The following is a 21,933-nucleotide window of genomic DNA, read 5'->3' as shown; positions in this document are numbered from 1 at the left end:
ATGATTCTTGAAATCATGGCAGCTATTGTGTCAAGTCCGGATGCTCTGATAACGCAACACTAGATACCATTCTCCTCCTGAGAACAATGCTCCATTAGCCGAGCTTTGACAGCGTTCAAAATGGAGAGCATTGCGGTAGATTCCTCGTGGTCTTGTCGAACTATTGCAACTTGGAGCATCACGGGAAGATGCATGATGGCATCTTCTTCTTCTGCGGCAACCGTGTCTCCATAATTCATTTTGTGGTAGTTGAAGGCGGCATCGCGGTATTTCTCATACAACTCCAAGCTCTCAGGGTCTTCAAACCCATAAGAGGCGACAGTTCGTTGCTGCTCACCGATGCCGCCACCGACTCCAGCATTCACGGCCGCATTTTCTTGACACATTCGCTCATGAGCTTCCCGAATTTCCTCTTCTTCAACTCCGTATGCCAATGCAAGGATCAGAAAGACGGAGTATTTCCGCTTGAGATGATCCGCGATACGGAAGAAGAAGCGTGGGCCGCAGCGTGGGACATCATCAGCAAGGTATCGCCGGAAGCAATCGAGCAGGCGGAGAACAATTCGTGCACACGGCTAACCTTCTCGTACACTAGCAAGGCCATCTGCGGGTGGGTTACTTGGGCTACCAGCTTCTCCATCGCCACTATCCGCCGGATTTCAGACTCGGCCTTTTCCTTCTCACCCGAGAGGACGCGGTTGCACCAGATTTCACTTTGAAGTAGTGTCACCTTGGAATCTTGTCCTGGAGATACCCAGCACTTAGTGGACACTGTCGTTCCATCATTAGCTGCTAAATCTGTGTCTTCTTTGCTCTGGTTGCTTCGTGAACTGTTGACGTGTGCTTCTCGTTTCGTTGACAGGATGTGCCGAATCGCTTTCGTCCACAACTCGAACGTGCTTTGGTTGTATGAACCGAACTCCAGAATGCAGTGTGTGCTTGCATTCGGGTTGTTTACAGCAAGAGTATCCACTTTACTACCAGAGGAGACCAGTAAACTCTGCCGTAGCTCTTCGTTTAGCCACTATACCAGTTAAATAACATTTTTTTAGAGAATACATTTTGAGCGGGTAAACTAGCGAGACTTACCTCGTCCAACTCGTCTGTTTCCAATAACTTGCGGCGGAAAAGACGCAAGTTGCCGTCTTGATCGTGCAGCGCAGAGGATCCTTCAACCACATCGACTTTCATGTCGCCTAGAAGCATCATGTGGTGCAGCTCAATTATCTATATCGCCGTGCAGATACAGCATAGCTCGTTGGTATATATAATACTTAAGTAGCCTTTAAGTTAAAGCTGTCAAAGCACCTTGTCGGGTTTGAGTCCCTGCTCCCATCGCTCGCGACTGGAGAACATTAGGATGCTGTCTTCTTGCAGCGACACAAAATACGGTGCCCAGCCACTGATGAAGAACATGTTGCGCTCCAGTACCAGCAACGTGTCGTTCAGCGTTTGCTATTCACTCGGCCAGACGGTCAATGTCATGAGTCGTCAGATCTTCGGAGCACTCACGGGATCGCAGTCAACCGACCCACCTTGTAAATAATGGCCGTCTTCGCCCTTCCCAAGCTTTTTGGTGTCCACGGCGTTTCTCGAGTCTTGTCGTCCAGAATAATGGAAGCGTTGTTTCCATCGTGCGTCAGAGCGTCATTGGCGGTTTGTCCTTTGCTGAGCAGCGTCTTCAGTAGCGTCGGCGGCGCCTTCCTCGCTGTATTTTGAGCACGGTTATTACCTCTCGTCACCCCACTCATACTCGCAGCAACGGCAGGGCCTCTCTTGCAGGTGACCGTTCACAACCTTGTTCTGAGGGTCGGACTATGTACATATTATGGTTTTGCCATACTATCTCATAGGGTTGAAGAAGCAGCTAACGTTCAATGCATTATCGAATTATTCAGCTGGAAGGCACAAGGCGGACCTGAAGGCTCGACAGTGGCTGGTGCAGACTCGTGTCGTCCATGCGTCGCACTGCAAGTGAGCGCCACGCCATTGGCAGAAATCCGCGCACGGGTACGGTGACGCGTCCGGGGATGCCACGACGCTGGTCCAAGGACGACGTGCTTCAGAGCCCACCGTCCTCGGCATATGACCAGCTGCGCGTGAGCGGCTTTCCGCCTGTCAAGCTTGGTAGTTGGCACCGCTACCGCTCGCTGTCGCAGGAGTTCGATGATGTGTTCAAGCCCGACTCTTCATCCATTGCACGTGAGCCTGCGGTACGAAGGTCTCCGATAATGGAGCTGCTCGATCGGCTGAAGTGGCATGATTAATCGGTAGTTGCTGTTGATGATTGGTGCAGAAATTTCACGTGGGCATTGGGATCAAGCAGATCTTGAGGCCGACGACAGCGCGTGCACGCAAGACGAAAATTATTTGTGCCATTGGGCCAGCGTCGTGGTCTGTGGACATGTTGGGTGAGAAAATTTTCTCGATTGAAATGCAATCGCAGTACAAAGATCTGATGTTGTGGGATTTTGCGTATTGTAGGACAACTTTTAGATGCTGGTATGAATGTGGCGAGACTGAATTTCTCCCACGGAGACCACGAATTGCATCAGAGGAGTCTGTCGAATCTGAGAGAAGCGATGGCTGCTCGACCCGGTTGTCATTGCGCTGTGCTGCTGGATACTAAGGGACCCGAAATCCGTAGTGGGTTTCTGAAAGGACACAAACCAGTTCAGCTAAAGGTGTGCTGTTCTCACGGCTTGGTTTACATGGGTACTTCTGCTAATGAGGAGTGATGTTACCGTTGATAGGCTGGACAGACGCTAGAAATTACTACAGACTATGGTGTGGAAGGTGACAGCTCTCGCATTGCCTGTACATATGAGCAGCTACCAACGTCTGTGACGGTGGGCTCCAAGATTCTGTGCGACGATGGAAGCCTGGTGATGACTGTACTGGAATGTCTACCCGAATCTATCATTGTACGAGTGCACAATGACCATCTTCTTGAGGAGAAGAAGAACATGAATCTGCCAGGTCTGTCAACTGTTTTATGATGCAACAATGCCCTTTTCTGGGTGATGTTAAAGTATGTACGTGTATGTGCAGGAGCGGCCATTCAGATACCGGGCATCACTGAGAAGGACGAGAATGATCTACTGAACTTTGCCATCCCTAATGGAGTGGACATTGTGTCGGGGTCGTTTGTACGCTCTGCTGCCAATGTTCGAGCGATCCGTGAGTGTCTCGGTGAAGCAGGTCGTCGCATTCGCGTGCATGCAAAAATTGAAAGCCAGGAGGCGCTGCAGAATATTGACGAGATCATTGCTGAGGCTGATGGCATCCACGTGAGTCGTGGCGATCTCGGCATGGAGTTGTCACCTGAACGGGTGTTTTTGGCTCAGAAGTTGATCATCGGCAAGGCGAATCGTGCTGGCAAACCCGTCGTCACCTCCACACAGATGCTGCAGTCCATGACCAAGAAGATAATTCCATCTAATGCGGAGTGTACCGACGTGGCAAACGCAGTGCTAGATGGCACAGATGCCATGATGTTATCAGCAGAAACTGCCAAGGGCATGTACCCGAGAGAAGCCGTTGAAACGATGGCCAAGATTTGTGTTGAAGCAGAACAAGCGCTAGATTACGCGGAGGTATATCGTCTGCATCGGGCAGCAAACAGCAAGCACGTGAGCATGTACGAATCAGTCGCCAGTTCAGCTGTTGAAATTTCTCTCGATATGGGCGTCAAACTGATTATTTCAATCACCGACACGGGCTCCAGTACCAAGTTACTGGCAAAATATCGTCCGAAAGCTAACATATTGGCTGTCACATTCTCCACGTTAACGGCACGACAGCTCTCTGGAGTCTCGAGGTAAGCTCACTTCTTTGCACCAAGTAGATTCCTGCACTAAGAAACTCCTTACCGGAAATGCCACAGAGGAGTAACAGCGCTGCTAGTGGAGTCAATGGCAGGAATAGAGGATATCACGCTGAAAGCTATCGCGTATGCAAAGGAGCGGGGATTGATTGAGAGTGGTGAAATCGTCATCTTGGTTCACGGACTAGACGACACTATATCGGCCTCCACCAACGTGGTCAAGGTGATCGAAGTGGCCAAGAAGGGCTACACGAGTCCAAAGAACAGTTTCGTGGGTGGTCTCCACGCTCCCTTCACGTAATTCGAAAATGCGAAGTGTACTTTAGAACCGAAGAAGAAAACTGTAGTATTTCCGAGGGAACAACAAATTAAATCAAAACTCCAGGTGCTTACAGTTTCCTGTACACGGCAATCTATGTGAGTGAGGCTCTTACTAATAATCTACTCTATTCATGGGGTAGGCGCGGGATTGGAATGCGTAGGAAGTCTGAAGCTGGTATAACAGCTCGTCGTCCGAACGATTCTTGAGCCTCCAGGGCCAGGTGGAGTGTTGAGCGTGACTTGGCGTTAGCTGACCAATGCCGGAAGCGGTGACTGAAATGGGTCAGTGCCAGTAGCGATGCGTTCATTTTCCTGGCTGCGTACCCTGCCGTGCGAGCTGTTGAATGCCCACGATGCACCGCCTGCACCAGAGAACAATGGCCAGAGGAATAACGTCGTTAGATACATATTCAAAGTTACTGGCACGCGCCAATCAATTCGTACCTGTTTCACCATGTCATGACTTAATGTTGCTTCATGAACCAAAACCTGCCAGAAGAAAAACAGAGCCATCATCGTGAGTTTGCATTTCCTTCCCCACATTACAATTAGCAAAGAAATAGGCAAAGCTTACATCGCAGTTCTGTGCAATGTCAAACATCCGAGACGAGTCAGCGGAATCACCCAGGATGGCCACCTTACGTCCGCGTGCCTGCGGCCCGGTTACCTGAACATTGTGTTAGCTCTTTGCGTGGACACACCAGTGTAACATGTCTTGTCTTATCGACAAACCTCAGACGCGTAAAGCATTTCGCCATTAGGCAGCTCAACACTCCCTCCAAGCTTAAGTGTGCCGAATTTTGGTCCAGGCGGCAGACCTCGCTCACGTAGCGCATCTAAGTTTAATTTCCCGGGCACAGGGTATTCCTCCACGACGTAACTTTCAAGTATTCAACAAAGCACCACAACCGTGTCAAACACCACGCTTAACATAATAAAGATAATAGATTCCATACCCGAAGCTCGTGACTGTGTGTTTCAACGTTGCAGCCTTCACGATAAACTTCCCGTCATCCAGCACGCTCCATACGTCGCCATTCCCGTCCGACTCAGCATGCACCCACTCTCGCGTCAGACTCTAGAAATGCCACATCGATTCAGCCGCCACGTCAGCTACGTAATCCCAAAATTGACTTCATCACTCCAGCACTTACAGGATGTTTCGGTGCTTTGCGCATAAACTTCTCATGCGCTGACGTCTTGTTCAACATCTCCGGAGATACCAACTCGTGAACGGTAATTTTCAAGTTCGCCAGCCACGTACTGCTCGTCAAGAAGGCCGTGTTCAAGTACGAGAACAAACCCAAAGGGCCGTATACGTCGATTGGCCTCGGCGCTTTCTCCTTTGTCTGCGGGTCCTTGTAGTCGGCGTTATGGTTATCCAGCGTGCACAGGATTCCAGGCAGTCCGTACACGTGATCTCCGTGCAAATGCGTCACGAAAAATTTGGTCGTCAGCGGAACACGCACGACGATCTTGATAAGCTGCCGCAGACTTCCCTCGGCGCAGTCGAACATCCAATTACTGCGCGCCAGACGTAAGCATACTCCAGTCGGATTGCGTCGTACAGACGGAGAGCCCGCTCCAGTACCGAGAAACAGCACTTCGAAGCCTGTGAACGGAAGCTGTGGTGGCGGCACAAATAGCGTATTGCAACTGCGCATTGGCACCGTCTTGAGCAGAGCGTGGCGCTCGCTGATGCGCGTCAATGGCGCCAAGCGCCACGGAGCTCGAGCCATCGACGCCATCACAACGGGTACCGGTACTACGGCAGTAATTCGTGTGATGTACATCAAAGGACTGAAAGTCCTAATATAGGAGTCGCCTACAGTTTTTCGCGGGAAAAGGTCATTACCGTAGTGTCACCACAGTGATGGCCATGGGCGACGTGATGGACGGGAGCTCTGAGGGCTCGGACGAGTACGTGGACGGCTCGATCTACCGCGTCAAGCTGCACAACTTCTTGACCTACTCCGATGCCGAGTTCTACCCTGGACCACGTCTAAATCTGATCCTGGGACCCAATGGAACCGGTAAAAGTTCCATTGTCTGTGCACTCTGCGTCGGTTTGGCCGGCAGCACGAAGGTGCGTGTACCGTAGCCTACCATTCAGTGCGTTTAAGCGTTAATGATGTGATGTAATACGTTAAATATTCAGCTACTCGGTCGAGCTGACAAAGTGGGTCAGTTCGTACGCCACGAGAAGGAGAGCGGCTACACAGAGATCGAGCTGTTCTTCGAGCGCGGCAATAAGGTCATCAGACGCAACATCTTCAGGGACAACAAGAGCACGTGGCAGGTCAACGGCAAGGACTCGACGCTTAAGCACGTGGCGGGCATCATGGAGGCGGCCAGCATTCAGATCGACAACTTGTGCCAGTTCCTGCCGCAGGACAAAGTGGGCGAGTTCTCGCGGATGAACGCCGTACAGCTGCTCAAGGCCACAGAGAACGCCATCACGGACAGTGACTTGGCTACTAAACACGAGGAGATCATTGAGCTGCAGCACAGCATGTCAGACAAAGGACGGGTGTGGCTACAGCTTGTTGCTACTGAGTTTGCTGCAAAGTATGCTGATAGTTTTTACTTATTACAGGAACTGGAACATGCGCGTGCTGCGCTAGAGCTCAAGAAGAGCGAGAATGCTCAGAGACAGAAAGAGGTGGAGCGTATTGAGGACTACGAAGCTCGCATTGAGGAGGTACCGTGACTGGCTGTAGGTTGACGTATTTGACTACAGAAATTCATGCTTCGTGGTCGATATTGTGTACAGACGGCGGTGATGGAGAAGAAGTGTTTGTGGCTCGAGTTTGAGAAAGCGAAAGCTGAGGTTGAGGAGCTCAAGGAAGAGAAGCTACGATGCAAGGAAGCGATAAATGTGAGTAATTTACTTGCTAATACTCGAGGTAACTGTATTGATATGGTCGAATGTGTATGAACACAGAAAGAGCGCAAAGAGAAGATCGATCCTCTTGTAGAGCTCTTAAAGAAAGAGCAGATTAAACTGGAGGACGTGAAGGCGGAGTATGCGATGAATTTTTACAGTGCAGTCGCTACCATCAGTGTGCTAACCACATGTGTTCGTGTCAAAACCAGGAAGACGGAGGTGGATGGTGAGAAGAAAGAGCTTGTTGAGAGCATTCGAAAGGAGAAAAAGCACGTAAGTGGTGTCCAAGCTCACGACGCTACATGATCTTTCCCTTATTACCCGGACAATTGACATTATTTAATTTCTTTGTTTTATGCTGCAGATTGAGAACATGGAAGGCGCCCAGAGTCAAACTCTGTCAGATGTCAAGGAATTGCGCAACCAGCACAACTCGACTCGCCGGAAACTCGAGCGTCTAGAACGCGATGTGGCAGACGTTAGTATTGCCTGCTGTTCCTCTAGCTGTAAGTTGATGTTGTCTCATTGACTGTTTGATGAATGCGAATATTGTACAGTGGCACAAGGAGCGCGAGGGGATGGCGAATGATGACGACCTTAGAGAGCAAAAGGAGCAGCTGGAAAGGCAGCAGCGTGCAAAAGATATGGAGGTTCGTCCAAATAACGCCAGACACGCTAGAGGATATTTGCTAATACTTTGTGATATTCTTGCCGTTTTTTGCGCAGGAAACGGAAATCCGCAGTAAGAGAGAAGCGCTTTCTCGTGAGCTATCGTACATTGACAGTGAGCGCCGGAAGGTGACCAGCAAGCTCGAGAAACTAGACAATGAGGATGTACAGCGACGCCTTGCTCTCCAGAGGGCTGATCCCGACTGCATCCGTGCTGCGGATTGGGTGAAGAGTAACCAGCATCGGCTGAAGCGGAAAGTGTGGGGTCCTATTGCACTCGAGGTAAGCGACGTGCTTGTTCGAATCGCTATTTAGCGTCAGTATTTAATGCGGCTACTGCTACAGATGAAACTCAACGAGACTATGCACGCCAAGTACGTTGAAGATACTCTTCCCAAGTGGCTTTTGGGAGCACTGGTAGCCGAGAGCTACGAAGACTACAACACAATTCTTCGGGAGGTGAACAATGTCGATTCAGACCGCCGTATCAAAGCTTCGATTGTGATCGTGGAAAATGGCACATGCCACGCTGTTCATCGACCATACTCGCCAGGACAGATGGACGATTATTGCCAAAGGTATGGCATGAAAGGCTTCCTGGATGAGGTAGGCGGACTTGCATTTTATTATCAGCTGGCGTAGCTTATAAGCTGACTGTTTTCACTGCTTTTGCTGTGATTAAAGCTGGTGGCCGCGCCTGATATCGTTCACGAGGCTCTTCGAGCCCACGGAGGCCTCCATACTGTTATGGTTGGCTCTCAGCAGACGGAAGATATTATAAACAGAGGTGGGCAGATCTTCAATGACATCGCTTCATCCGAACGGAAGTCAGCATTCGTGACTCCATACAAGAAATACGTTACCTCAGGTACGCAGTGATGCGTATGCAGCTACCTGTTGAGGCCGGAACTTACTTGTGTGGGACGTATGCAGTTTCCAAGTACGGCAACCGTAACGTGACAACACGAACGAACGATCTGTTGAACCCTCGTTTGCTGGCTGCGTCGACTTCGAACGAAGACGAGAAAGCTGAAATGAAGAAAATTCTGGACGATTTAGAAGCCAGGGAGAGACGCATTCAAGTAGAGGTACAGCAACTGAAGGGCTATTACGCTCAGAGCGAATACTGGGAGTACTAAATAAGTGCGATGACATCCCAGATCACGGATCTTAAGGAGCAAGAGAAACAGTACGCCGAAGAGAAGCGAAAAGCCCAACATCGAATCACTGAAATTCGCTCCCAACGGAAGGCGATCATTCGTTTGGATGATAAGATTACCGAGGGGGATAACAAGATTTACTCGTTGAAGAGTGAACTGGCACAGGTAAGTACAAAACATGTATGCTAGGCAGCCAAATGATTGAGGAAATGCTCATCTTTTTTTTTATTGCAGGATGTCTCGTCAAAGGAGGAGGCATTGACGCGAAAACTTAAGAACCAAGCATCCAAGTAAGCTGGACAGTGGGCGTGTAACTGATGGTGGGTGTACGTACTGACATCACTTGTTGCCCCTCTCTAGACAAGCCCAGCAGATCAAACACTGTTTGGAGCTTTCGAGGAAATTGTTTAAGACTAGTGCTCGTGAGGTATGCCTATCACTGCAGCTCGGCACACAACAAGTTCGCGTGGAGTTCACGCAAAAACACTTGAAGCAAACTGAGACCACTCTTCGGTACAGTGTCGTTATCTAGATGCCATGCGCTGCATTGCACTTCTGACTCGACGCTGCTTTTCTAGGAACCTCAAGGAAGCCCACAAGCTCGCAAAAGATAACCTGCTGACTGTGGCGAGGAGGGCGATGGACGTGAAGCGCAAAGCAGAGGAAGAAGCTCCGTGGGATGACTACGAAAAGCGCTTTAGCCAGCTTCCAGACGATTTGGATGAGTTACTCGGCAAGATTGAAAACAACAAGGCAGCGCTGGAATGCTTCCGCGGCGACAGAACTATTCGCGAACTTTATGAACGCGTGCGTGACGAAATTCGGGATGACGAAGTCCATCTGGCTGACTTGGAAAGCTTCGTCACTGATGGCGAAGACAAGATCAACGGAATTAAGGTGAATTTCAACGATAGAGTGAAGAGATACATCACACATCTCACGTATTCTGGCACTTTTGCATTGTAGGGTAAATGGCACGCCGACCTCAAAGATGTGGTGGAACATATCGACACCTCGTTCAGGGAATTCTTCAAGGATATTGGCTGTGTTGGTGAAATCTTGCTGGATGACGAAGATCCGGTAAGTGAGCTGCTCGTGAACTGAACGAACGTCTCAGTGGTGTGACTTACGGATACTTGTTGCAATTGCTCAGGATGTTGCGAAGTGGGGCATCCAACGCCGCGCTCAGTTCCGTAAGAACACGAAGCTTTCGACAATGACTGCTGAGGAGCAATCTGGAGGAGTACGTTGTTCAGTTGTCAAGTCAGTATTATGATTCATAGATTATCTGACTCCGTTTTTGCTTGTGCAGGAAAAATCTGTCGGAACGATCATGTACCTGATGGCTCTCCAAAGCCTCACCAAGTGCCCATTCCGAGTGGTGGATGAAATTAACCAAGGCATGGACGTGTACAATGAGCGCAAGGTGTTCCAGCGGATCACCAAGTCTTCTTGTGGAAGCAAGTTGCCTCAGTACTTCCTCATCACACCAAAGCTCATCACGGGGCTTAATTATCACCGCGACACGAAGGTTATGGTCATTCTCAACGGGCCATACAACAATATCCAGCAAGAGTTGTGGGATCCTGACCGCTTCGTCGCCTGCGGTAAACAAGGGAAGCGTAAGGGCGACGGCGCAGTCAACGGCTCGTCCAAAAAGCGTATCCGAGCGTAAGTTCGACTCTACGTGGGTTCCCGTTGACTATTGCACGTCGAAAGACACTGTGAGTCCATGGCGCAGCGAGATGTTGCATGCTGCGGGGAGCAATATAATAGTCAAGGTTCTTCATTTTCTACGCCTTCCGTTTCATTATCGTGTGAATTCTTCGTCTGGCCCCCTATGAACATTGCGGAGCACAAAGCAGATTGATCGCACTCATACTCTACATGAAGTTGAATGCCGACTGTCCACCACTGAGGCGCGCACCATCAACACTAGGAGGTGCTGTCCCTGTAGCCATGTTTGCATTGCGCGGAGAGTTAGCAATTGCGAATAGATCCTTTCCAAAGTGGCCCAACGCCTTGTTGTGCTCATCCTGCGGCGGTTGCTGGTAATATTGCTGTTGCTGCGGTGGCTGCGGAGTGTACGATGGGTTTGACGACGTAGAGCTTCCTAGTGTGTCAAAACCGTCCAGCAGCTGTACAGTAAAGACCATTTGAGTTAGCTGAAGCTCACGAATGTTGCACGTGATAACGAGCCGAACGTACCGAAATTTCTTGCTGCGGTGCTGGGGCTGGTGGGGGCTGCATACGGACTGGAGAGCCTAGAAGATCAGCAGTAGCCTGAATTCCTTGAGCGGGTGGGCCAGCGGATGACTCGAGACTAAGTGAGCCAAATCCAAGGAGGTCCACTTCTTGATGAGGCTTCTGGGGGCTCCCACGCTGTGCTCGCACTGAGCTTGAACGTTTGGTGGTTGGCTGGGGGGCTTGGTCCGCTTCGTCAGCGTAGCCAAGCGCACGTAAAACATGTAAGGCTTTGGATACTACGCTAGGCTTCGCATCCTTTCGTAGCTGTGGTGATTAAAAATGCAAGACGTATGTTATCATAAAATGGTGAGCTCTGCCCGTGAGAAATTGCAACACGAACCTCCTCGACGACTTCGACGTTCTCTTCAAAGAACTCTTGATATGGCGCAGCACCCGGGGAGCCCAGCAGTGCCAGGACCACGTGCAGACCTTTCAAACGAACCTGCCAAGTTTCATCCTCCAGTTTGTCAAGCAAGATGTCGCCAATACTCTGTGCATCTAAAGTCTGCGCAAGGTCAACGAAGCGCTTCAGTCCATCCGCAGGCGGCGCGCGTGAGAGCCCCGCGGGTGCACACAAACTATCAATCATCGTGCGCTCATAGTCCCTGCGTTACAACAGTTGAACAGCAATGAGGCCACTTTGCTTAATTGTCATCACATTTTCCCATGGGTCGTACCTGCTGGTGTCACCTCCGCCGGTACCCTGTTGCGCGTTTGGCTGGTAGTAGCCGTGGTCAATTACCTGCGGGCCGGCACGCAACTCGTCGTTATCAGCCAAAGACGACGCCATCGACTTGTCCATATTACGACGATCCCACTTCTCTAACGCAGCCGTTCCCATCTTTTTCAATACTTCGGCCTTCTTACCCAGAGCTGTGGTCGGTGCATCACTAAGCGGCTGTCCATTGACGGGAAGACCCATGCTTCCGATGCGGTGGGTATTGGCACTGATCATTCGGTTAGTGTTGTCCATGTAAGACGGAGGGCCACCAGACTGGGAACCGCCAAAGCTTCCTCGTGCACTGCCTCCCATAGGATTCGGATTGTATGAGTTTCCAGCACCACCGCTAGCACCTCGGACAGCATTCGGGTTGTACGTGCCACTGTTAAACCCACCTAGACCTGACGTCGCACCGGTGTTGCTACTGCCAAATCCACCTGCTGGCTTGGGAAAGTTAAGAGCATGACCCACCAAGACCGTGGGGCGGTTGTCACGCCTCGTGGACGGGTTGTAGCGCGGTTCGTTTTCCATCGCAGGGTCCTTCTTCTGATAACCTGAACTGCTCCAGACACCTGCGCCCGCGGTCTTCGAAGCTAAGCCAGTACCCGACGAGGATGACCACGAGTTAAAGCCACTAGCATGTTGCTGTTGCGGTGGCGCATTCTGGCCATATCCACCCTGTGGTCCGTTCTGGTTGTAGCCGAATCCGCCCGAGTTACCGGCACTCTGTCCATAGCTGCTATTACCCCCGTAGCTACTGTTACCGGAAGCGCCATTGTACCCCCCAGAAGGACCATTGTAACCTCCAGATTGACCATTGTAACCTCCCGACGGAGCATTGTAACCTCCTGATTGACCATTGTAGCCACCACCAGACGTGCCGTTGTAGCTTGCTGAAGGGTTATCTTGGTACGGAGCAGGACGACTCGAAGCCTGTGGTTGTCCCCACGACCCACCAACATTCGAGTGTTGACGTTCCGGCTGACCTCCCTGGTTATATCCTGGATTGCTATTGCCATACGACGGCGCACTATCTCCCTGCGGTGCCTGCCAAGTGTTTGTACCATCCTGAGGAGGTTGTTCTTGCAAAGGAGGCTGCTGCTGAGGTGGCCCCTCGTTCCGACGCGACAGGAATCCGTCGTTCAAACACACTAGCGCTTCCTACATCACCAACGACACGACGAGTGAGCTCTTTGCACCATCACACGTGATAAAAACCACAGTCGATTGACCTGCGATGCGACTCGAATGCGACGGTACTTTTCATCGCCATACACCGGATCCGGAGGCCCCGAAAACTCTGCACACAACGTCGCAACAGCAGCAACGTCAGTCTCTGAAGCTTTGAAAAAACTGCATGCTGCCTTTAACTCACGCAAATAGGCCGAGATTTCCTGCTCCTCGTCTCTGATAGCCTCTGTGAAAGCGGGACTGCCTTCCCGAATGCAATACTGAGCACAATAACAACGTTAGTTTTTCCGGAAGAGTTTATCTGCTTCTCGACCCACCGAGATGATCTGCAGCGCCTTGAGTTTGACATTTAAATTGCTCTTGTTGAGTCTCCCCAGCATATAGTCAGCTGCCTTCTCTGCGTCGCGGTCGCTGGCCTTCGTTGAGTCTTCCCACAAAAAGAAAAGTGTGAAAATTCTTCGCCGTAATGCTGCAGCAATTGCAGTTGCAGCAGTACTCACTGGCAATCTCCTCCATGAGGTAGACAGGAACTGGTGCATCATGGAGACTCGTGGCCTCAGCCAGCGCGTGCCGGTTCATGCTCCTTCTGGATGCGGTCTTGGCGACACGTTGTGGCAGACCTTCCCGCATTCGGGGGGACAGCGGTACACTGTACCCAATAAAACCTATATAAACGAATTTCAATTACATTCATGCTAGATGACAACCCTGTAAGTTTATTAGCGGTGTTTTCAATTTCAATTACCATGGATGACGAGGACGAAGAGGAGCTCCGCGTTGAGGCGGTGGTTGTGGACTACTACATGAGTAGTCCGCTGCCTGCTGATTCTGTCAAGAAGATACCCGCCTCTCCTTGCTATTTGCGTGCTCGTGAGGTCCCAGTTATCCGTATCTTTGGCGCTACACCCGCCGGACAAAAGGCACTCGTACATGTGCATGGCGTGAGTTTTGTTTCCATTTCTAACATTTCTAGAGCCACTATTGACACACCGATTGCTCTCATTTCAGATATTTCCGTATTTCTACTTCCGCACGGAAGACGACCCGGATTTTGAGGACGCGGAGCGTCTGCGAACGCTTTTACCTCGACTGGCCAAGGATATCGAGGCTGCCAACGCCTCCAAACAGAAGCAAAGACAGCAGAACAATGGAAACGCAACAGCAAGGTTCAATCCCAGTAGAATTATTGCCAAGGTAGGAAATTAATTATTGGGGACCATGACAGGATGAGGTTTTAGCGGTGTACTGTGTTGCTGGCAGATGCTCATAGTGCAAGGGACGCCGTTTTACGGGTATCATCCTAGGCCGAAGCTGTTCGTGCAGATCTTTTTGTATAACCCGCGAGTAGTAGCATCCGTTGTACAGTTATTGGAAAGTGGAGCTGTTGTTGAAAGACGATTCCAGCCATATGAAGCACACATACCGTTCCTACTTCAGGTAATTTGACTAGCAACGCGACACCTGCTGCACTGTACGACCAACAAATACTGATACTTTCACGCAGGTTTTTGCAGATTACAATATCGAAGGGATGAACTATGTAGCGCTCAGCAACGTCAAGGTACGCCCAGAACAATGTGAAATTTTCTAAGCATGTCGTGAAATAGCAAGATTGACCGCATCCACCACCTCAGTTCCGGTTTCCTCTTCCAGTGACACAGGAGCATCTAGCAAAAGCCCACGGCTCGAGCAAATACCCTTTGATCTTACTCCCCACTACCCCGACAGAGAAGATCAACGGATTGGACAAGAGTGCGTCTCCTTTGAAAGGACGATATGCACCGGTCCCCCAAGCTTCAAAACGGCGGTTTGATCGGCAGTCCAGCTGTGCCCTAGAAGCTGATGTTGCTGCTGCATGCATCTTGAATCCCAAGCAGTTTGAATCGCAGCAAAAAACAGCAGAAGGAACTGGCGAGTTACGTAATGTGCCGTCATTGGCAGCTATCTGGGAGGTACGTCGAGCATTACTACGGAGTTATCTTCCGTATACACAGTCTCTTATCATATTTTTATGCTAATAGTTTTCTGAAAATGATAGGAAGAAAGACAACGACGGATCCAGAATGGAGAGGCAGGAACACCAATGATGTCACTTAGTCTCCAACGCAACCCTGCGACGCCCAAAGGTTGTTCAACGAGTGCCTCGCCGGCGGCATCAGCATCGTCGCTTCTATCACAGTCGTTTTTTCATAAGAAGATGAAGGATTCAATTGACGCGGTGATGGAGGAATTAGAGAAGCGACAGCAAACCAAAAACGGCTCTGCTGATCTACTGTCTGCAGGTGACGTGGTGTCCTGTGGGAACTCCTTCGCTGCTGAGAGCGAGTTCTCTTACAGCCAAACTGAACATGAGAGCGATTTTGAGAACAATTCGGACCAGGTAAGCAGTGTGGTTTGTTAACATGACTATCTGAGCTATTTAACGAACTAATGCTGTTCTCGAGCAGGGGGCAGCTGCAGAGGACAAAGCGATTGTAAATATTCTTCTGGAGATGCAACAAGAGAGTGAACCGGGTCATGGACAGGATGAGTGGCAGGTAAAACATGACCTCGATGGGTACAGCACACCCGACGATAATGACGACGACAGAGGAATCGAGCAAGCCGACAATCGAAACGATGAAATTGGCGACATTTTGGCTTCTCAGCGTCTCGTTGAAGAACACAACGCAAGTCAAGCTACTGATTCTCCGCAAGGCAATGGTTGGTGGGATGTTGCGGAGCGGGAATCTCGGCCGATTGCAAGCCCGCTTAGTGAGCTGGGGAGTCCTCGTGTGGTTCTCCGTACTCCAAAGACGAGATCAAAGCAGGTATAAAGCCTTTCTCCAGTCGCTTTATGTGGAATTATGTGTCTGCTGACTGTAACACTGCGAAGCTGTCTTCAAATGCTGCCAGGTCTATTCGCTTTGGGGCCACTCCGGAGGATTTACCTTTGGTTGGGGACATCGAAGACCTTTTACCTCCGCGACCACAAGAGCCGACACCCATAACTCCGCCAGAAGAGGAATCGGACCCGGTTGATCGCCTCCAGCTGTCACTAACGCCGCATCCACAGCCCTTCCGAGTAAATCCCAAGGTTTTACGGCCGAAAGCAGCAGCAGGCAACTATCGATTGTGGGTCTTCAGTCCCGAGCCTCCTACGTATTCCCAGATGCTAACGTCGTCACACACTCTTGAAGTGGACCCACTGCAGGTTTGATACTGTGAAGCTTCCCGATCGCTCTAACGCTGAACTAACTGAAGCTTGACTGGCTAATGTTTGTAGTACCAACCTGCCTTCTACAGCAATGCAGCCGATATCCCCGACAAACCACTGATTTTCGGCGGGAAGAAATTCGATTTTACACCACAAACCTCCAGCAATCTGCCTGTGTTTGATACCACCGCGACGCGCCAGCTTCTACATCCGCTTTGCAGTAGTGGGAGCAGTGAAAGAGTGGACGATGCACCTTGGTGCAAGCTCTTTCAGCTGAAAACACTCAGCAACCCTAGTGGAGGAGGCGAAAAGGTATACTTTGAACGGATTGATTTCTCGGTCTAAGTGGTCTTACAGCTCTCGTTGCTCTTACAGATACGCCGTTTACGGATGCCAGCGCGGTTGCCTCCAGATGCCGCTGATGTGGAGGCTTGGGTAAGCAGTGACGCTGAAAAACGTCAAATTCCAGCTAAGGTTCGAGATTGAACGCGAATGGTGCCTCATATGTTATTGCTGACACTGAAGTGCCGCTTTTGCTCAGATACGACGCAAGCGATCTCGACCGTCGCTAACGTCTACGATGTCGCCCTCGAGTAAGCTCACCTCGACGACTATTTTGTCGAACATTACAATTCTGTCGCTTGAAATATTTGCCGAATCTCGTGGCAATATGCTGCCAAACCCGCTCTACGACCCAGTCAGCGTGATATGTTATGCCGTCGAGGCCCAAGAGGGGCCAACTGAATTTAAGACCAAAGAACGCGGTTTTCTCATGTTAAAGCCGGACGACATGGAAGAAGCAACACTCAAGGGTGTCGGTTTATGCGTGGACAGCAGCGATATATCGGTATTCATTGCTTCCGATGAACGGGAACTATTGCACTCGCTGAAAGCTTTGGTACGGCGGTGGGATCCTGACTTTTTAACAGGATTTGAAGTTCAAAAGGCTTCTATCGGATATCTTGTTGATCGTGCATCCCAATTGGATGTAAGCATCCTTTCTGCTTTGTTTATTGTCGCAAGCTCACTGCTTTTACCTTTGTTGTGCGGCTGATTTCTAGATACAACTCATCCAGTCGCTTTCTCGCCTTCCGTCAGCACCGATAGATCCTCGAAATACTACCACGGTTCCGGATCAAGAGGGTGACAGTCAAAAAGAAGCGTCTATCGGCACAAAATGGGGAGTGAACAAGGCAGCGGGTTTATGGCTTCACGGCAGGTATATACTAAACCTCTGGCGAATGACTCGATCTGAGGTACGACACTTTCCGGTCTAGCTATGGCTTACCGGGCTCTCGAGTTTTAACGTCTGCGCTTGTGCCTCAGCTCAAGTTGTCGCGCTACGCCCTCGAAGATGTCGTGTGGGCTGTTCTGAAACGGACTTACCCGGTTTACTCTGCTGAAAAATTGACATCATGGTTTCAGGAAGGTGGACAAACGCGTTGGAAGGTGATCCGATACTATCTGGAACGAGCCACACTCAATCTCCAAATCCTTTCCAAAATGCAGCTGATCACACGAACGAGGTACGATTCCCCTATTCAACTTTGTCACGCGGCACTATCTAACCTTGTGTGTGTTTCTGGATGCCAATGAATACAGCGAGATGGCACGACTTTTTGGAATTGACTTTTATTCCGTATTGTCTCGAGGATCTCAATACCGAGTCGAGGCTGTCATGTTGCGTGTGACGAAGCGAAAGAACTTCCTGTTGTTATCACCGAGTAGAAACCAAGTGGCTGGTCAAGCCCCGATGGAGTGCATTCCACTAGTGATGGAGCCCCATTCGAGCTTCTATCCAGACCCCGTCGTGGTTCTTGATTTTCAGGTACACTGTCACTATTATTTTGTGCTGTAGATTGGTTTCTAACAACGCTGGTAGTCTCTCTACCCTTCACTTGTGATTGGGTATAATTTGTGCTACTCCAGCTTCTTGGGCCGCTTGAAGGATGGCCTGAATCCTGAGCTGGAGACATCACTTGGGGTCATCGATTTTACTCCCAACACTACTGGACTCTTGCAGTGCAGAGGTGATGTAATAATTGCGCCGAACGGCACGTTGTTTTGCCCTAAGAGTCATCGTCATGGGGTTCTTCCGCTCATTCTGGACGAAATTTTGTCGACTCGGATTATGGTGAAGAAGTCGATGAAATCAGCGAAGGATTCCAACCAGGAGCGTCTAGAAAAGGTCCTAAATGCTCGTCAGTTAGCGCTGAAAATGATCTCGAATGTGACGTACGGGTACACGGCGGCTGGGTTTTCGGGGCGCATGCCATGCGCTCAACTAGCCGATGCCATCGTTCAGGTAGAGTCCACAGAGTTCCACGTTCATTTGTCTGGTGTGTGTATGTCTCAGTTGTCTTTGCGTTTGCTGATAGACTGGACGATGTACGCTTGAAGCTGCTGTTCGATTGATAGAAGGGCGGGCAGACTGGAATGCGAGGGTTGTTTATGGCGATACAGATAGTGTTTTCGTGCTACTAAAGGGGAGATCGAAACAAGAAGCGTTTCGAATTGGCCAGGAAATCGCTGACGCGGTCACCGCGTCGAATCCAAAGTAAAATTTAAATGTGCTGTGGTAGGGATTGGTAAGGCGCAGATTCTCACTTGGATTTTGTGCATACAGACCGGTAACGTTGAAGCTGGAGAAGGTTTATATGGGCTGCGTTCTCGTGTCCAAGAAACGCTATGTGGGTAACAAGTTTGAGTCCCCGACACAAGAAGTTGGGATCATTGAATCAAAAGGAATTGAGACCGTTCGACGCGATTCTTGTGGTGTGGTCCAGCACGCAATGCAGGCCTCCCTTGAAACGCTGTTTGGATCTAGCGACCTGTCTAAGGTGAAGGAAGGCATGGAGAAATACTGGATCCAAATACTGGAGAACCGTGTGCCACTGAAAGAGTTTATCTTTTCGAAAGAAGTTCGCTTGGGGACGTACAGCAACGGAAGGTATCTGATAACCTATCATTTATTGGGGTATGGCTGTATCTGACAATTGGTTTATGGTTTAAGTGCTCCTCCTGCAGCTCTTGTCAGTGTAAAAGCCATGGGGAACGATCCGCGAGCAGAACCTCGGTATGCGGAACGGGTGCCCTATGTTGTGGTAAACGGACCTCCTGGCGCGCGTCTGATGGACTTGGTTGTGTCACCCGATGAGTTCTTCGACAAGCGGAAGCGCTACAGCATCAACTACCACTACTACATTAACAAGCAGGTGCGATTGTGATGGCCACTCCGGTTTCATCATTTAACGAATCTCATCACGTTGCAATGTTCGTGTACGCAGATCATTCCCAGTCTGGAACGGCTCTTTCTGCTGACTGGTGCCAACATTCGCTCGTGGTACGCGGCGCTGCCTCGATCGTCTGTGAAAGCTCGTCAGCATGTACTCGACAACGCTACGCCCACACGTCCATTTGGTCGCGGCTTTCGATCCATCGACTCGTTCTATCTGAGCAAACATTGTCGGCTATGCGGGTCAATAGGCAACGACACGCTGTGCCAAGAGTGCACTGCCAACCCACAACGAAGTCTACTGGCGATTCACACTGCGTCCACAAGACACGAAAAAGCGGTGATGGCTCTGAAACTTGCGTGTACAACGTGTGCCGATCGAGACGCGTTCACGAACTGCCACAATGTGGCCTGTCGCGTGTGGAACCACATCAGGTTGTTTGAAGTTGACAAAGCCACTCTCACATACCAAGAGCGATAAAGTGAACAAAAAGAAAGTTATCTATTACCCTTGAAGGACAATTGGACCGTCGGGCTGTGCTGTCTAATTCTTACGCGGCCGGTTGGGTTTCTTGCCCTTGCCAGCCTTGTTCTTGCCCTTCTTGGGCTCCTGCTTTTGCTTCTTCGCGGGTCGCTTGGTCTCCTGGTCTTCCTCGTCGTTATCGCTCTGGTCCTCCTGCGTCACCTCGGCCTCAACGTCCTCAGCAGCCTGCTTACGGTCCTTCTTGGCCTTGACACGTTGTTTCTTGGTCATGTTGGCCTCTTCCGCCTCTTCCTCAATCTCCTCAGCGGTTTTCTTAGCGTCCTTCTCCTCCGAAGGCATTGTGTTGGCGTACTTCTTGAACTTGGCCACGTAGAAACCATCCATGTTGTGCACGTGAGGGTAGAAACGACGAGTGAGCTGCACGGAAGGGTGGAAACGCTGCTGCTGGTAGCGGGTGAAGCCCGGCTTGCCGTGGTCCAGACCCGTGTCAACAAGCTTGACGCAGCGTTTGCGCAGAGCGTAGTCGACAACCGACTCGTTCTCGTCCACCATGACGGAACACGTCGAGTACAAGATGTATCCGCCAGTCTTGGACTTGGCATCGACAGCATCGATGGCAGCCAATAGCAGCTCCTTCTGCAAGTGAGCGAGACGCTGGACGTCCTTCTCGCCCTTTTGCGTCTTGATGGACGGATCACGGGCAATAACGCCCATACCAGTGCATGGAGCATCGAGAAGAACGCGATCAAACCCCTTGAACAGACTCGGCACCTTGCGGCCATCGTAGCACGACACTGACGTGTTCTTGACGCCAAGACGGTGCAAGTTAGCCACCGTAGCCTTGAGACGCTGTTTCTTCAGGTCGTTAGCAATAACCGTTCCCGTATTCTTCATCAGCTGAGCAATGTACGTCGTCTTACCGCCGGGAGCGCAAGCCATATCCAACACGCGCTCGTTCATCTGTGGGGCAAGAGCCATAACAGCACAAATCGACGAGGCTGATTGCAGCATGTAGTGGCCAGCAAGGTACTCAGGTGTAGCACCAATGGGCACAGGCGAATCGTAAATCTTGAGACCAACTTTGGACCATTTGGCTAGAGGATCCAGGTTGACACCACGCTGGATCAAAGCCTGGGCCAGATCACGACGACGTGCCTTCAGCGTGTTGGTACGGATGACAAGTGGACGCGGCTGCTCGTTGGCCTCCACGAACTCGACGCACTCGGCAGGCGAGAACATTTTAAGGAACATGTCGATCAGCTCGCGGTTGTATCCGAAGTATCCGGCCAGGTCCTTGGCTAGAGACTCCACGTAGTCCACGCGGGAGCGGCCAGGCTCGCGACGCGCACTGAAGTGCGAAAGAACCTCCACCACGTCCTTAATACGCTGGTAGACTTCGGCTGGGTCCGACATGTCATCGTCACCTTCACCCTCTTCAGCCAGCTCCTCCTCCGTCGGCAGGTGGTACGGCTCATTGTTGGCAATGTTAAGACGCATTTCCTCATCGGCCTCCTGGGCCTGCAGCGCCTCCTCCTCGTCCAAGAGGCGGGCTTTACGCTCAATATCGAGCTCCTCCTCCTCTTCGTCCTCTTCTTCTTCATCGTCGTTCTCATCGTCACTGTCTTTATCCTTCTTAATCTTCAACCAGCTCTTATTGGCATCCGAGAAGCCATCGTCGGCCTCGGGCCCCTCCTCGTCGCTGTCCTCCTCGTCCTCGTCATTCTGCTCCTCCTCTTCATCCGAATCAAAAAGCTGCGCCTTGTTGCTACTGCTCTTGGCACTGCGCTGCTCCTGCTTGGCCGCCTCCTTCACGTACTTGGAGGCTTTAGTAGCAGGCTTAGCAACCGGCTTTGCGGCCGGCGGGGAGCTCAATTTGCGCTTGTTCGGTCTCGCCATGGTGCTGGACGTTGACTTCTGTGTCGCTTCGGAGCTCGTGACCACTACAGTTTGACTGGTGCGCAAAGGTTATTGTCGAGGTTAAGGTGAGCCACACCAT

General features: G+C 50.7%; 7 protein-coding genes across 7 annotated transcripts; 3 read left to right on the top strand and 4 right to left on the bottom strand.

Annotated features, from left to right (window-relative positions):
* Positions 1-59: 59 nt before the first annotated feature.
* Positions 60-1,751, bottom strand: PITG_02758 (uncharacterized protein; the record flags this gene model as incomplete). Its single annotated transcript, XM_002907605.1, has 5 exons — positions 60-464; positions 572-1,024; positions 1,090-1,227; positions 1,309-1,455; positions 1,536-1,751. 5 exons carry the CDS (start codon positions 1,749-1,751, stop codon positions 60-62), a joined length of 1,359 nt encoding a protein of 452 aa, XP_002907651.1.
* A 207-nt stretch (positions 1,752-1,958) lies between these two features.
* Positions 1,959-4,238, top strand: PITG_02757 (pyruvate kinase; the record flags this gene model as incomplete). Its single annotated transcript, XM_002907604.1, has 6 exons — positions 1,959-2,213; positions 2,297-2,411; positions 2,485-2,684; positions 2,754-2,979; positions 3,052-3,820; positions 3,887-4,238. 6 exons carry the CDS (start codon positions 1,959-1,961, stop codon positions 4,125-4,127), a joined length of 1,806 nt encoding a protein of 601 aa, XP_002907650.1.
* A 155-nt stretch (positions 4,239-4,393) lies between these two features.
* PITG_02756 (uncharacterized protein) lies at positions 4,394-5,664 on the bottom strand (the record flags this gene model as incomplete). Its single annotated transcript, XM_002907603.1, has 5 exons — positions 4,394-4,509; positions 4,772-4,814; positions 4,880-5,027; positions 5,104-5,225; positions 5,302-5,664. 5 exons carry the CDS (start codon positions 5,662-5,664, stop codon positions 4,394-4,396), a joined length of 792 nt encoding a protein of 263 aa, XP_002907649.1.
* A 362-nt stretch (positions 5,665-6,026) lies between these two features.
* PITG_02755 (structural maintenance of chromosomes protein 5, putative) lies at positions 6,027-10,652 on the top strand (the record flags this gene model as incomplete). The annotated part of the gene is made up of 18 exons (XM_002907602.1): positions 6,027-6,233; positions 6,336-6,677; positions 6,744-6,848; positions 6,921-7,025; positions 7,092-7,307; positions 7,399-7,512; positions 7,592-7,684; positions 7,761-7,985; positions 8,049-8,309; positions 8,388-8,571; positions 8,637-8,791; positions 8,864-9,028; positions 9,098-9,153; positions 9,224-9,376; positions 9,442-9,760; positions 9,830-9,943; positions 10,017-10,106; positions 10,176-10,652. 18 exons carry the CDS (start codon positions 6,027-6,029, stop codon positions 10,536-10,538), a joined length of 3,267 nt encoding a protein of 1,088 aa, XP_002907648.1.
* A 94-nt stretch (positions 10,653-10,746) lies between these two features.
* PITG_02754 (uncharacterized protein) lies at positions 10,747-13,626 on the bottom strand (the record flags this gene model as incomplete). Its single annotated transcript, XM_002907601.1, has 8 exons — positions 10,747-11,001; positions 11,072-11,374; positions 11,451-11,715; positions 11,788-12,992; positions 13,064-13,131; positions 13,207-13,282; positions 13,340-13,449; positions 13,523-13,626. The coding sequence occupies 8 exons, from the start codon at positions 13,599-13,601 to the stop codon at positions 10,747-10,749; spliced, it is 2,361 nt and encodes a 786-aa protein (XP_002907647.1).
* Positions 13,627-13,768: 142 nt separating this feature from the next.
* Positions 13,769-19,445, top strand: PITG_02753 (DNA polymerase zeta catalytic subunit, putative; the record flags this gene model as incomplete). Its single annotated transcript, XM_002907600.1, has 14 exons — positions 13,769-13,963; positions 14,031-14,216; positions 14,527-14,583; positions 14,657-14,974; positions 15,061-15,402; positions 15,470-15,832; positions 15,898-16,215; positions 16,288-16,530; positions 16,760-17,116; positions 17,280-17,474; positions 17,545-17,744; positions 18,148-18,523; positions 18,861-19,168; positions 19,232-19,445. 14 exons carry the CDS (start codon positions 13,769-13,771, stop codon positions 19,443-19,445), a joined length of 3,672 nt encoding a protein of 1,223 aa, XP_002907646.1.
* A 306-nt stretch (positions 19,446-19,751) lies between these two features.
* Positions 19,752-21,877, bottom strand: PITG_02752 (ribosomal RNA methyltransferase nop2-like protein; the record flags this gene model as incomplete). Its single annotated transcript, XM_002907599.1, has 2 exons — positions 19,752-19,864; positions 20,009-21,877. The coding sequence occupies 2 exons, from the start codon at positions 21,831-21,833 to the stop codon at positions 19,752-19,754; spliced, it is 1,938 nt and encodes a 645-aa protein (XP_002907645.1).
* Between the last annotated feature and the right edge of the window lie 56 nt (positions 21,878-21,933).

This window comes from Phytophthora infestans, genomic scaffold, assembly GCF_000142945.1.
Source record: "Phytophthora infestans T30-4 supercont1.3 genomic scaffold, whole genome shotgun sequence".
Lineage (NCBI taxonomy): Eukaryota > Oomycota > Peronosporomycetes > Peronosporales > Peronosporaceae > Phytophthora > Phytophthora infestans.
The sequence above is the reverse complement of the archived record's forward strand: the minus strand, read 5'-3'. Positions and strand labels throughout refer to the sequence as shown.